General features: G+C 43.3%; 1 protein-coding gene and 1 long non-coding RNA gene across 4 annotated transcripts in view; both read left to right on the top strand.

The window, feature by feature from the left end:
* CEMIP (cell migration inducing hyaluronidase 1) overlaps positions 1-4115 on the top strand; it is a 114034-nt gene extending 109919 nt beyond the window's left edge. For all 3 annotated transcript variants that reach the window (XM_055811279.1, XM_055811275.1, XM_055811272.1), the window contains exon 29: positions 215-4115. In XM_055811279.1, the coding sequence (XP_055667254.1) occupies positions 215-342 (128 nt within the window). In that variant the 3' untranslated portion in view covers positions 343-4115. The remainder of the gene's footprint in view (positions 1-214) is intronic.
* Positions 4116-7558: 3443 nt separating this feature from the next.
* LOC129784957 (uncharacterized) lies at positions 7559-11460 on the top strand. Its single transcript, XR_008748278.1, has 3 exons — positions 7559-7628; positions 9325-9519; positions 9872-11460. It is a non-coding gene; the product is annotated as an uncharacterized LOC129784957 (long non-coding RNA).
* Positions 11461-14346: the final 2886 nt, after the last annotated feature.

The following is a 14346-nucleotide window of genomic DNA, read 5'->3' as shown; positions in this document are numbered from 1 at the left end:
AATGGAAGCATACAACATGTAAATGAAATTTTAGTTAAGCTTCATTAGAAAAGTATTTCTTTACTACCTGGGGAATGCATAATGGGCAAAGATTGTGTGCACCTGTGCTGTTGTCCACCTGCATCCATCCAGGCACTGGGTGTAGCCACACACGTGGGTGGGTATCTGGTGCAGCCCTGACACACTCCTAATATATATCTGCTCTGGTTTGCAGAAAAAATGGCTTTTGTGGGCTTCAAAGGCAGCTTCCGCCCTGTCTGGGTGAAGCTGGTCACTAATGAGGACTCAGCTAAAATCTATCAAGCACTGCCGATTCCTGTGGTGAAGAAAATGAAATTATGAGGACACACTGCTTTGCCTCCTGGCTGCCAGCACTGCCCCCGTGGGACGGACTACTGACTGCTCACCGCAGGCGCCTCGCCAGCCTGCTCCAGAGGTGTAGCATTTTGTTGTTGTTGTTGCTGTTCACAAAGATATCTCACTGTAAGTAGCTAGAGTGGCCACATGTGACAGAAAAGCCTTCCTCTGTGATCAGTGTATGTTCTGTGATCACCAGCTCCTCGCCGGCTGACTTGCCCACCGATGCCGTGTTGACCCTTGTGTCACTAAGCAAGGTTTGACCTGTTTGACGAGCTGCTGGTTTTATCAGCACCCCTGTGACAGGGCTGCCTCTCAAAAGGGGAGTTCTAGGGTTGAAGGCCATCAAGGACTATTGCTTTTACGAGCCTCTAAGTTGCCCAAACACCTTTTTTTTTCTTTTTCTTTTTCTTTTTTTTTTTCCATAGTGTAATGAGCTGCTCGCTTAAACATGGAATGCCAATTCAAAGACTAGCTGAAAATCTGAGATAGAAAGAGGATATTTAAATGATTAGCTAGGTGCTGGGAAGTGTAACTGGACAATAAGAATTTATCCTAAAGCTTCCCACCGCTGGAGATATTTAAAAGACGTGTAGATGTGGCACTTATGCACATGGTTTAGTGGTGGACTTGGCAGTGTTAGGATTAGGGTTGGACTTGGTAATCTTAAAGGTTTTTTCCAACCTAAATGATTCTGTGTTTCTCTGATGTTTGATGAAGCTCTTTGGGATCTGTGTTGTACACTCGAACTCATGGCACATAGTTGGGGAGGAGATGAGAGAAGGAGAGGCTAAAACGTGTTAGTGGAGACTGATGAAACCACATTTTTCTGCTTGCTGAGAAAACTGCGTTTCTCCTATGGATCAAGGGTTTTAACAGTGGTTGCTCAGATAAGTTTTCCTTCAACAAGCAGCTGTAGGCCAGAAGGAAAGCAATGTTGATTAGCACATATACAGCCTTTCCCATACAGTCCCACCATGTAATAATGTTCAGAGTCAGTCTGCAGGGTTTATGGTAGCCAGTCAAAGCCATCCTGTTCAAGGCTCCCAGTTTTTAACTGGGAATACGGGGGCTTACGTTATTCAGCCTCAAATAGGGTGAGCGGTCCTTGCCTTTCCAGGGAGGTCAGAGGGAATGGGATCAGACTGCTCTGCTGTGTGCTGCTTTCTGATCCTGTCCTCAGGCTTAAGGGCATGAGTGTCTTGGTCCTCCTGGAAGAGTTACATGACGTCTGGATAGAAGGTGACACAGGTGATACCAGGTAGCTGAAGAATTATAGTGGAAATCCCCATACAACTACTTGGATGCCTTGTACCTCCTTTCCCCCATCTTCAAAGCAATATCTGGGTGATGAAGGCAGCTTAGCATCAACCAGGACTCCTACAGGGGCTTCTCTTGAAGCTGGGAAGTTAAACATTATTGTAAAACATCGTAAGCACTGCTAGTGCTCAGTAATATTTCTGCCTGTTGCTCAGAAATGCCCTGAAGGTGTCTCTGGAGGCTGTGGCTATGCTAAGGACACTAAGGGCAGGGGGAAGGGGTAAATGATAGGATGACGAGCTCTTCAAAGTACATAGAATGCAAATTTTGCCAATAATGTCTGCGTTTGTTTCCCCACTTTGTCTCTGCCTGTCCCCATTACTACAGAAATTATTCTAGTTGCTGATGGTTACTTCATTTTACTTTCTTTTAATTAAAGTTCATGTCATTAAGTTGCTTTTTTTCCAGAATATCCAAAGCTCTATCTTGTAGCTGGAACAAAAGGGCAAGGATTTTGTGTGCCATTCCAAAGGCTGGGCAGGTGTTGCAGTCTATAAGCCTGGTTTAGATCAATTGCTCTCAAAGTCGAAGCAACCATGAGCAAAATTTACATAGTACTGTAGGTTACATTCCCCCCAAGCCTCTCCTGGGTTTTGAAACTGGAAATGTTCTTTTCAGTCTTGTTATATAGTTGTTTTGAACTTGCTGAATGTCCTGTGTATTGTATTTAAAAAAAAAAGAAAAAAAAAGAAAAAAAAAAGAGCCGAGCTTTCCCTCCCTCGCTTCTTAACAAGAGTCTGGCAATGAATGCTCTTTAGGCATTTGTGCCATTTCCAGAATGAATGGGGAACACTTGTGAAAGGCAAGTGGGGTGGGTTGTTTTTACCCCCAGTGTCTTCTGATGGTTTGGGGATTTCAGAAACTATTCCTTGAAACAGTCAGTCTCACTTGTGGTTCAACCATGATTATCTAAACATCATTTATCTGATGTTCTCTGATAGCCAAAACAGAGCCAGATCCCTGGAGTCGAGCAAATAGGCTAAAAAAAGAGTCTTGAGTACATTCTACTACTACATTCTGTATTTCTTGAGTACATTTGTCTGGGTTACCTAAACCTCTTCGTCAGCCTGAGGCAAGCCTGCTGATACCATTGCACGTGTCAGTGGGGCGCACTTGCCTCCGAGAGGTGGACCAAAGCAGGAGTAGGTCTTTCATGAGCACTTAACCAATGGTGGGCAGGAAAGCTGGGCTCGGGATGTACCAGGTTTGGGATGTGGTTTTGCATGACGCCGGGGCAGGAGCTGCCCGCTGCAGTGTGCTGCTCCAGTGGGACAGTGGGACACCAGCGCACTCCCTCCTCCTGGAAAAGCCTGGAAGGACCGTGCCGGCTGGGCCTGTCACCTGCAGTGGTTTGTTCAGCTTCTATAGCATGCTGCCTTTGTGCGAAAGCGTGGCTTCTGATTTTGCTATTTTGGGAATTCTCAGGGTGAAATCATAAGACTTGGCTCTAGGAAACGCTTTTTTCTTTCTTTCCTAAAACCTCTCATCTTATTAAGAGAAGAAGATGTTGAAGTAGGTTGTTCTATCATGCAAAGCTTGTCACATGGGGCTGGTTTTGGAGCGAGGGTCGGTCTCACGCTGTGAATTCCGAGTACGGGATCACTGCAGTCTGCAAGCCTGAGGGATAACAGAGCATCGCAGCAGCGTAACGGGACAGCCAAGCCTGTGAAATGCAAAGGGCTCCCATTGACCTTTATGGGATGGTCAGTGTGCTGCTCTGAAGGCAGAATGAAGCCTAGTACCATCACCAGTCAGCAACAGTTTTGTGCCATATGATCACTTTTTTAATCTTTGACCATTCTAGAAATTCCTCATGCACATTTTGACTAGTGACTTACCTGACCGCTTGTTCTTTGTACATCCTGCACAGTCCCTGCACAAGCTGCAGTTACCCTCTTCGTAAGGTTTTATTACTGCAAATGTTTCCACGTTTGCCTATACAACTGCCATCGGTAGAGTGGGGGTTTTTGATTGCATTTTGTTTGTCTGTTTGTTTGTTTGGATGTTTGGATTTTTTTGCCTCTGTTCGAATGCTTGTTTTACCTGTCGCCGAAACAGCTGGTCCTTTTTCGGAGTTAGATGTTTGTACATTTTCTTATAGACTTTCCAATGAAAAAAAAAAAAAGATATATTTTCTATTAATTTATTACAATGGCACTAAGACAACTAAATTGCAGACATATGAAGCATTTTTACTGGAGTTTAGCGTTGTTGGGGTTGTTAAGGAGACTGGCGATATGTCTTTTCAGATAATCTGCTTTGCACTTGAAAGCTCTCTGTGTCCGCAGACCGTGGTAATGCATCGACTGGTTTATGATGACAAGAGCTCTTGGGACATTGGTCCCAACAGATTGTGGCTTACAACTGAGATAACATGTAGTTGTTTGGAGTACACAATGTTTATCGAAATAAATATTCAATGCAAATTTCTTATTTTATTTTTTTTGTCTCTTGTCTCTTCAGTGTCTGTAGCAATGAGCTGGCATTTGCTGGGGACACACACGAGCCTTAGTACAGCATCTGAGAGAAAGGTACACAGCTCCCTACTTACTTCAAAAGGCAGAGACCAAGGGGCCAAACCACCCCTGTGTGCGTTTGCTGGCCAGTCTGTGCAGACCACAGTACATTTCACTGCCTGCCCAGTCACCCTTGCAGGCTGTGAGGCAGGGAGATGGGAAGGGAAGGAGATGGGAGCGGGAAAGGGGGTGTCACAGGGGGCAGACACAAGCAAGGGCTGTATTTGGGGCAGCCAAAGGTGGGGGACTATTAGCAGATTAAACCAAAAATCTTGTTCCCTTGCTCACAAAACTTTTTCTTCATTGAATAGGGTGAACACGGAGTAAAAATACATATGGAAATAATACATAAAACCTATAAAGTTTTTGTAGTGGGCGACTATTACAGCTTGTGAGAATCTCACTGTCAGGTCAAGTACGACTTAGACTGTAAATTTTCCACCATGGGACAGTGCCAGCTGGGCAGACTCCACTGTAAAACTTTTTGGAGGCTCCAAAACTGGAATGGGATTTTTTGGTGGCAGCACTCAACGTTTCCAGCATCCAAGCACATATTTTTGAATCAAGTATCAAAATAGTAGTTAGCACGTTAGAGAACTACCACCTAATGGCTCCAGGCCAGGAAACTAGAAATGCACCCTGCCTACTCGTGTTGGATTGAAGTTACTGACATGTGGGCTTTTGCAGATCAACTGCATGGGGAAAAGGAAGAAAAAAGCTGAAAGTCATGGCAGAAATCTCACGTCACAACACCAGCGTCAGGGAAAAATGAAGCATCTATTTAATAGAGCGATAAGATCAAAACCTTCCCTGTTGAGAGCTGCAGAGGCTGTTGTGGGAGCAGGGGCAGAGCTGGGCTTTAGCCTCTGACCGCAGCAAATTGATGGGGGGGTGGGGGGCACAGGGAGCCCCCAGGCACCTCCAGAAAGCCACGGGGCAGCCGGGAGCCTGCTCATGGGGCAGGAGCTGCGGAGACCCCCAGGGTGGGCAGCCAGGATTCATCGCACGTGCTCTCGTATGCACAGCTCGTACATGCACGTGCATACACAGACACATCTCTTACATACACGTGTACACACAGCTTTCATATGTGTGCACACAATCTTATGTGCACGCACACACACACAAATATATGTACATACCTTATAAAGACGTATACATTCTTCTGTATACACACGTACACATACATACACAGGCACATGTATGCACACCCATACACATATCTCATATGTATACACACACACACATCTTACACACACACCCTTACACACAGACTCCCATACATTATTACATTATTGATTTTTTGATGGAGTCAAAGGGAGGTGTGAAGAGGTGCCCCCACCTCGCCGTGCCGCAGCATGTGGGCAGCTGTTACCACTGCGTCGCTCTGCGTGTGTGTGTAAGGAGCAGGAGGGTGGATATATACGTGCGTATGTCTGTGCATGAGGGCTCTACATATGGATATCTGCATTTGTGTGTGGCCTGTGTAAGGGGAGTGCGTGCACTTTGTGTTTGTGTGTGTGCACGTGTATGTGTGTATATATGTGTGAATTTGTGTGTGGTTGGGGTGCCTGTGTGTGGATATTTACGTGAGTGTATTTGTGTGTGTCTGCGTATATATTTGTGTGTGTATATGTGTGTGTCTGTGTGTAGGTGTCTATATATATGTATATACAGTTGTTAGAACTAACTCAGCGACAAACTCTGTATAACCTATATACAATTAACTACATTAGTTCTAAAATTACCACTTAATTTTTAGTTATGTGTTTGTATTTAAATATAGACCAGATAGATTCTATCCATGAATATATAAAATACACTGTACATTAACTACATTATCTTCTGTAGGAAAATATGATTAATTTGTTAGTAAATTAAATTGATTTGTTATTAAAAAGTTATATATATATTAAATATATAAATAATTATATATTAAGAAGTTATATACATTTGTTATTAAAAATATAGCATTTTAATATCTGTAATATAGATAATATATTACAAAGACAATGTAAATTATTAAATGGGTATACTATAATATAACATAGCATAAGGGACTTCGAGAAAGATGGGGACAGGCTTTTTGGTAGGGCCTGTAGCGACAGGACGGGGGGAATGGTATTAAGCTGAAAAAAGGCAGCTTTAGGTTCGATATTAAGAGGAAATTCTTCACTGTGGGGGTGGCGAGGCGCTGTCCCAGGCTGCCCAGAGCAGCTGTGGATGCCCCATCCCTGGCAGTGCCCAAGGCCAGGCTGGCTGGGGCTGGGAGCAGCCTGGGCTGGCGGGAGGGGTCCCTGCCCGTGGCGGGGGCTGGGAACCAGACGGGCTTTGGGGTCCCTCCGACCCCGCCCGCCCGCGGCCCCGCAGTGACCCGGCGCGGCCCGGCGCAGCGCTCGGGGCGCAGCAGCTGCCGTGGCCTGTCCGCGCCCGCCCCCTGGCGGCCGCCCGGCGCAGCGCCGCGGGCCCGCGGAGCTCCCGCACCTTTCACCGCAGCTCTCCGCGCACCGGCTGCCCGGCAAAACTGATTTCAAACGCGTGAGTTTGCGGGTTAACGGGCAAAATTCTAAAACTTAGTATTGTCCTTCTGGCTGCACCGCCTGCCTTTTAAAGGCGGGGTGCAGTGAGAGCCGTCGGGAGGGGGTGTGTGGGTTTGGTGGGGTTTTTTTGTTTTTCTTTTCTTTTAGATGCTGCTTTGGACAATGGAAACAAAAGGTATGGGCCGCAAATGAAGGAAAACCCAGCGGGTTTTTTGACTCTTACATACCTGCCGCCTTATGCCAGCAGGCCAGGACCAGTCCTGTTAGCCGCCCGCGGGCAGCAGCGGCTGAGCTGGCACGGATCCTGCCCACAGCTCCCAGGTGCAGGGATGCTCCCGCCGCTGCTGCACGGCGCTCCCATTCTCCCAGCTCCGCGGGGCAATAAGGAACACTGCCTGTCCAGCTCCCCGAATGAAGTGCTCTGTACGCTGCCCTCGCAGGTCTTCGACCAGCCTGCCCATCACCCCCAGCAGCAGCTGAAACCACTGTGATGTGTCCAGGGCTTTTCAGCCCCAAAGGGCCATTTTGGCAGCTGGCTCAGAGGCTGTTTTGTCACACCACCTTCTTCCTGACCAAAGGATGCGGGAGGCATGTGTAGAAACCACCACTGCAGCTACACCCTTCCTTCCTCTTGCATGGCTTCTTCACAAAACACCTTTGGCAGCTCCTCCCTGCGGTGATCCCTCAGCCATGGAGCTGGATGCAGCCTGTACACCCACTGTATGGCCCCCAAAACAAAACCCAAGGGACAGCTCCATCACTTTGCAAATAGAATAATTTGCAATTTCTGCGTTTGCATCTCAGCTGGAATATCTCAGCCGTCGGGAGGGGCTTGTGGTGAGGAAGCAGTGACAGGACTCAATGGGAAAGTGTGCCAGAGAAAGCCCCTCACAAAGTAAGTATCTCTTCTCCTTTGGCAAAGTGTGTAATGGGAGATCACGATGAAATTCCCAGCATAACTGTAACCTCATCTTCTATTGTGTTAGTGTTGAATGAGTAGTACGGGATAATGTTTCTTAAAGCACAGATGTCTCACCTAAAGCCCCAGGGTCTGTCAGTTGATAGCAACACCTCAGGAAATTAATGCAGCTGATCTGACTTTTTTTTCCTGCTTTCCTGTAGTCTGTCTCCAGTATTCAGCTGCACCATTTGGGGATCTCCTGAGCACAGCGTCCCCTGTTACAAATCTAAAGTTGATTTTCCCATCCCAGAAAGTGAGGCTGTCCTGGCTTATCACTGCTGACAGAAACAATAACGTGGCTGAAATATATTTCAGGCCTTCCTGGGGTTATTTCAGAATTGAGTAATATGGCTTAAATGGTGATGTTATGTGGGGACAGGGGTTGGGTAGGAGCAACGATAAGATGGAAAGTGACCTTTCCCTGGTAAGTTTACACAGCTCATTAGATCACAACAAAATACCTGGCTCCCACATTTAAATGAAAGAAAAGTTAAGTTTTTCAAAAATCTTCTGTCAAAATCAGCTGTTAAGTGCCCAAACACCTGCCTATGCTTCCATTAGGGTCCCTGGCAACTCCATCCTCGTATAATTGCACTTACCTAAAGTTCACACAGTTATTAGCATGTTTTACAGCTCAGAAGGACAACAGCTGACTATCAAGGGTTGAGAAGTTGTAGGGTATGGCTGTGGATACAATTGGCAGGATGAATGAAAGTATGTGTAATTTAAGTACGCACTATTTTGGATAGTCGTGAGATTTCATTTTAGATGGGAGTATAAAAACTCAACTTATTTTTTTTTTGCAAAAGAAGTTGAATGAAATAAAACTGCACTGAGGACAAGTTAAAAAAAAACCAAAACAACCAAAACACACAGGATGGCTTGCAACCATGGGTCTGGGAAATAACGAGCAATGATCACATGAATACACATATTACACCTTTATCTTATTTATTTGTTTATTGACTCAGAAATTGCTCAACCATGATTTTTTTTCCCAGTACAACCTTGCAATACAATTATTCACGTATATCCCAGCCCTCCTCATTACAAAGAAGCCTTTAACAGAAGTTACAGCAAGACGCAGGTTACTTCATGGTGCTGCTCAATCAACAGCTACTGCTCGTTGCTGATGACCTTGCACCTTGCAGGCACCTTGCTGCTCACCGCTTTCCAAAGCACACGGAGGCCTGCCAATGTGTAACATTGCCATCAATGAGAGCACCTGAACTGATTTAAATATTAATGATTTCATGAGTGCTCAGTGCTCTGCTCTGTGGCTTCCACAGAATTAGCAGGCACATCACCAACACAGAAGTCCAGCCTATTTTCAGACACTACTGAAAATTATCTCTAAAAGCAGATGTTATAGGCAGTAAAGCTGAGCCCACGGGTTGTTGGTTTTTTTGGAGTACCATTAAATTACAACAGGGGGAAAAAAGGTTTTGGTTATAAGTCTCATGGACTTAGAGCATTCTAGTTAGCATTCTGTAAAAAAAAAATAGGGTCTCTCCGGTCTAACTGCAACAGAGCAGAGGCACAATAGTTCTGGAATAAGAAAAAAAAAGTTTCTGTTTCAGAGAAGTGTCAAAAAGTAACACGTTCTTTTCCCATTTTATTCCGTATTCAGGCCAAGGACGTTGCCAATAGGATTATTATGACAGCCTCAGCAGGCACTGAGCCATCTGAACAGCAGAAACCCTGACAGAGCCACCTCTGTGCTGCGGTTTGGGAGCCAGGGCATCTGCAGGCATCCTAACGGGATGAATTACAGCGCCTCACAAGATGGGAGGACTCTGCCGTCACGCAGTGAGAGGTGCAAGAGGTCAGTGGGCGAGCGGGAGGGCCCCTGGCACGAGGACACCCTCTTCTTAGCAGAAACTGCAGAGCAAAACCCTGTGCTGCAGGAACACCTATTTGCTGCCCATTGCTAGTAAAACTGGGAAGAGGCTGAAGTTCCTTTATCTGCCCCATTTCTCCCTCTCAAAATACCAATAATGATTAAATATATATATATCTCCCCAAGTTCTTGAAAAATCCTTTATTACAACTATTACTGCTAATTTAAATATTTCTTTAAATATTTAATAATAATATTTAATTTAATTTAATTTAATAATAAATAAAAAACAATTATTACTGTTAATTTAATAATGGTTAACAGATCTGGTTTTCAGATTACAGAAACCCATCGATACACTGCCACCGATAACTTCACCCAGCTGACACCAGGACTGACAGTGACCACACTGGCCCATTAAACAGCATCACACAGGACAGAAACAGCATTTACCAGCTGCCCCTGGATGCAGGCTGGTGTGCCATAGAGCGCTTAGTTATACTGAATTACAGTGACTTTTAAAATACAAACCAGAAACGACACTGTGCAGCCCTCTTCTGCTCGAGGTGGGAGGTGTGACCAGCCCCCTCGCACTACCTGCTGCTTCTGCTGGAGGAGAAAACGCACCACCACCACCACCAAAAAATCCAGGTGAAGTGTTTTTCCTTCATGAATCCAAGCAGCTCTAACCTTCCTGGCAATTCACCTATATTAGGTGGGGTTTGTCCCCATTAAAATGGCACAGTATGAAAGATGGAAAACAGCAACAGGCAAAAATAGTTCATTTTATCCCAAAATAAGAATTATAAAGGTGTATCAACAGACCTAGTAGGATGGCAACCTTAAGAATGAGCAACATGAAAGTACCAATGAAACAGGCATTTGTGAATAGAGGCATCCCTGTTATTCAGGCACTGGCTCGTTCAATTTCTATAAACATCCAATGCAGTTAAAAAAAAAACAAACCAAAAAACCCAACCAACTGGAAAAGGCAAACACTGTTACTCCTTGAATAGAAAAGGAAATGAGGCACAGATAAAGACTGGAAATGATTTCCAAGCCTTACTATAAACCCCACAAGAACAGTGGCCAAGTATCGGACAGAAGTAGGCTGTTCTGTATCTTAACAAAACGGTATTGTAATTGACCGTTTCCTTTTCATGAGAAAATTGCAAAGAGTTTGGAAACAGTGACAGGCATGTGGAGGCTTTTTGAAGTCAAGACTAACCTGACCGTTCACAGAAGAGAAATGCTTTCCCCTGTCAAGGGAAGGTTAGCAATCCTCTTGTAGTTTGTGGGTCTTAACAGACTTAAAGGACAGAATTTTAACAATTCCTAGGGTACCTCACCTAGGAATGAGGGCAGCAACAAAGCTAAAGACAACTAAGAGAAGCTGCAAAAGGGACCTGTGACCTTCCCTGCTGGCACTGGTGCGCACAAAGAGGAAGGCTGGGCCACAGGCGGTACGACAGGTAGTAGGCACAGGATTACAGGGAACATCACTGCACCACCACAGATCAACCTTAGCAACGTCATAATGACAGCACCTGCAATTCTCATCTTTTTAAAATGCATATGGGCATTGCTCAGATCTCCTAATTAGTAAGCTTTAGTAGCGTGATGATGTTTTGTTATAAATTCAACTGCCAGAATTCATTCACTTACTGCACTTAGTACTTCTATCGGGTCTTCTGGGCCTTGGTCCTAGCAATTTAAATGCCAAATTTTCTACCTGCTTGATGAAATTAAGCCCTCAAGAAAAGGAGATGCACTTGTCCTCTTCTGGGTAGGAATTTAAAATTTATTAATTTTTAATTTTCAGTAAAACAGGTAAGGCATGCAGTATACATTAGGATTATCTTTAAAAGAAAACCAAACCAAACCCAAGATATTTGTTCCAGTATTTTATTACATAAAAAGTTGATTGTCCATTGGAAATTTTTCACAAAGTGCAACCACATCTCGTGTAGTATCATTAACAAACTTTTTTTCTGAGGACAGCTGGTTAACTTAGAAACTTAAATTATGGCACTAGAACAGAGAAACCACTAAGCTGAGCAGTGACAGGCAACAGCCATTCAGCTGCCATGAAAGCAGATGGTTTTCCACGTACCTCTGTACAGCACTGAATAAAAAAAAGAATAAGTTACCACCTTACTTGTTGAAATTAGTTTTAAAGGTGGTAACTAAATGTTGTGTATATAGAACCAAAAATCTGTTATTGGAAGTCTGATGAGACTCGAACATGCAATCCAGCATCTGCTGGGGCACTTAGAGAACACTAATATCCTTAAGGAACTGTTTGAATATTTTTATATATGCATGTCTGTATGTGATACTGTGTTCAGGCCTCTTGAATGATTACCAAATAACATCTGCTTATGTTACACTGTACCAGGACGAGTGCTAGGGTCTGAAAGACCTACTAGTTTGAAAAAGGAACATTGGTTCTTTTGGAGTAGAGTTATGAATTGCAAAACCTGAGAACGGCTGGTGAAGAAGTTCCATCTTCAGGAAAGACTGCCACATTATACTTACTAGCAGATTTAATTATTTGTTGAGTGTAAAGGATGAAAAAGGGAGAAAAAAAAAAAAACGGAAGACAAAGAAAGCTACTTGAAGGCTTTAGGTCAAAAAGCAATCATCATGTCATTACTCCTATTAAAAACCTAAAAAAAACCCCCAAACACTAACTAAGCTAGATGGCACAAAACATCCCTGCACTTGGAATAGGCGACTTAATGACTCAAAACAACCAACAAAACAGCCTGGACAACCAGCTGGCTGAATTTCAGCAAAGCTGCCCCCCTCTTTCTAACTATTAAGGGAAAAAGATAGCTATAGCGTAGTACTGTTTCTCCTCTTTGGCTGATTTTCTTTTGGATTATCTGTATACTGTTTCACATTGCTTATTTATTTAGCTCAGGAAGAACACAATTTGATCGAAAAAGAAATCATATTTATGTTTCACAATGTCAGGAAAATTACAGAAACTGCATTTCCACACATTTCTGATCATATTCTGAATTGTCATCTCCATACCATAGATTTAAGTTGTAAAAAAACCTGAATGAACCTCATTACTATTTTGTAATAATAGTTTTGTCTGACCTCTGTTTGTCTCTTGAGATGAGAAGCAATATTTTTTAAAAAAAGGGAAGTGCAAACCTAGAACATTTGACAAAATGGTAAATTAATTACAAACAAGAAAGGGACTGCATATCTCTTCTCAATGCAATGCAATATCCAAATGTTTACAGACTCTTCTCAACTCTGCTACACATTTAGATTAATAGTAGAATGTAAAAGTAATACAGTTAAACCTGAAGAAACACATGATTTTCATTCTTCCACTCAAACAGGCACAGACCTGTTTAATGAAGTGTGGCTGAAAAGATTTCTTTAATCCTAAATTCACACAAATACAATTAAATAAACCCAGTCACCTGACACCTTCATCAACATCATTTAGTCCTTATGTACAGCAACCAAAGATGAGTTTGTCTCCCAAATACCTAACTAAACGTGTAATTACTTTAAAGGTTTTACTACTCTGTGAAACAGTAATGTTAGCGACATCTTTTATTTTAGAACAAGTACTCAGTAAGTCACAATTTCCCACTTTTGATACTGAAGTATTCCACAAGATCAACCATTATGGTTCAATTAGGACCTGCTATCCAAAACACTTGGATTTTAGCACCTTAAATAAAGAGTCAAAGTAACATCTTAGTAGTATCAAATGAAGACAGTTAACACCGTGCTCATCCTCTGCAAAATGATGTGGACCATACATACTGGGTGCATTTAGTCCCTAACAGACAGTAAGGCAGAAAGGAAACCATTCTAAGCAATGCATTCGACTGAATACAACCTAAATAATAATAAAACCTTCCCAATTACACAAACTCTTTCAAGGAGAAATCATATTTTCTCCCATACATCAAACTTCATAGTATTTAAAGCAAATGTTCAACCATATCAGCCAGGAATCTGTACCCATGAAAAGAAGAAAATCCGGTTATTAAACACTAGTAAGTGATATGTCTAATTGAAAGTTTAACTCTGTACTGTAACTAGTACTTCTTCAAAGATTTAAACAAACCCTTAAACCAGTAAAACAAATTAATTTCAGGGTTAAAGCTATTTCTTCTAGCTCACTGTGTAGATAATGGGGCATACATAACATCTGGTTCCACAGGCACAGTTCTTTGGCAGCGGTAGCAACCTGAATGCCGTAATTCTGACTGTTCCTTTCACACCGACACTGCTTGTATGGGTGCTGTAGCACCACAAACATCCCAGCATCACTTGTGATGGATGCGGAATCTCCTTCCTGCGCTGACCTGGACCGCATTAGCTGAGTACCTGCCTAGCTTCTGTCAAGCTTCTAACCACTCCTGTGCATTTCTTGGGACAAACAGAACAGGTTTTGTTCATTGTGGACACTGGCAGTCTAACCAGACACGCCCTAAACCCTGTAATTTCAGGCATCTTTGGCCACCGTAACGCTACTCTTTGCAATTTTAGGCAGTTTTGCCAACTGACTCTACCAAACTGGCTTCCGAGAGAACCTTCCAGCGCTGTACTCTGCTATTTAACAGCAGCTATGAATCAATGACCAACCTGCACACCCAAGATGGACGCAGCTACTACAGATGAACATCAGCATATTCTGAGACTGTATTTCTTCTTTTCCACTTAAAATTGTTTGTGATGTTAGACACACAGATTTGTATGTTAATTTTAAACAACAACAAAAGCATAAAAAGTTACAAACTAAAGTAGTCAATTGCTGGCATTAAACATTAC

The sequence above is a fragment of the Falco peregrinus genome, chromosome 1 (assembly GCF_023634155.1).
Source record: "Falco peregrinus isolate bFalPer1 chromosome 1, bFalPer1.pri, whole genome shotgun sequence".
In the NCBI taxonomy this organism is placed as follows: Eukaryota; Metazoa; Chordata; class Aves; order Falconiformes; family Falconidae; genus Falco; species Falco peregrinus.
Note: the sequence above shows the minus strand (reverse complement) of the source record. Positions and strands in the feature narration are given on the sequence as shown.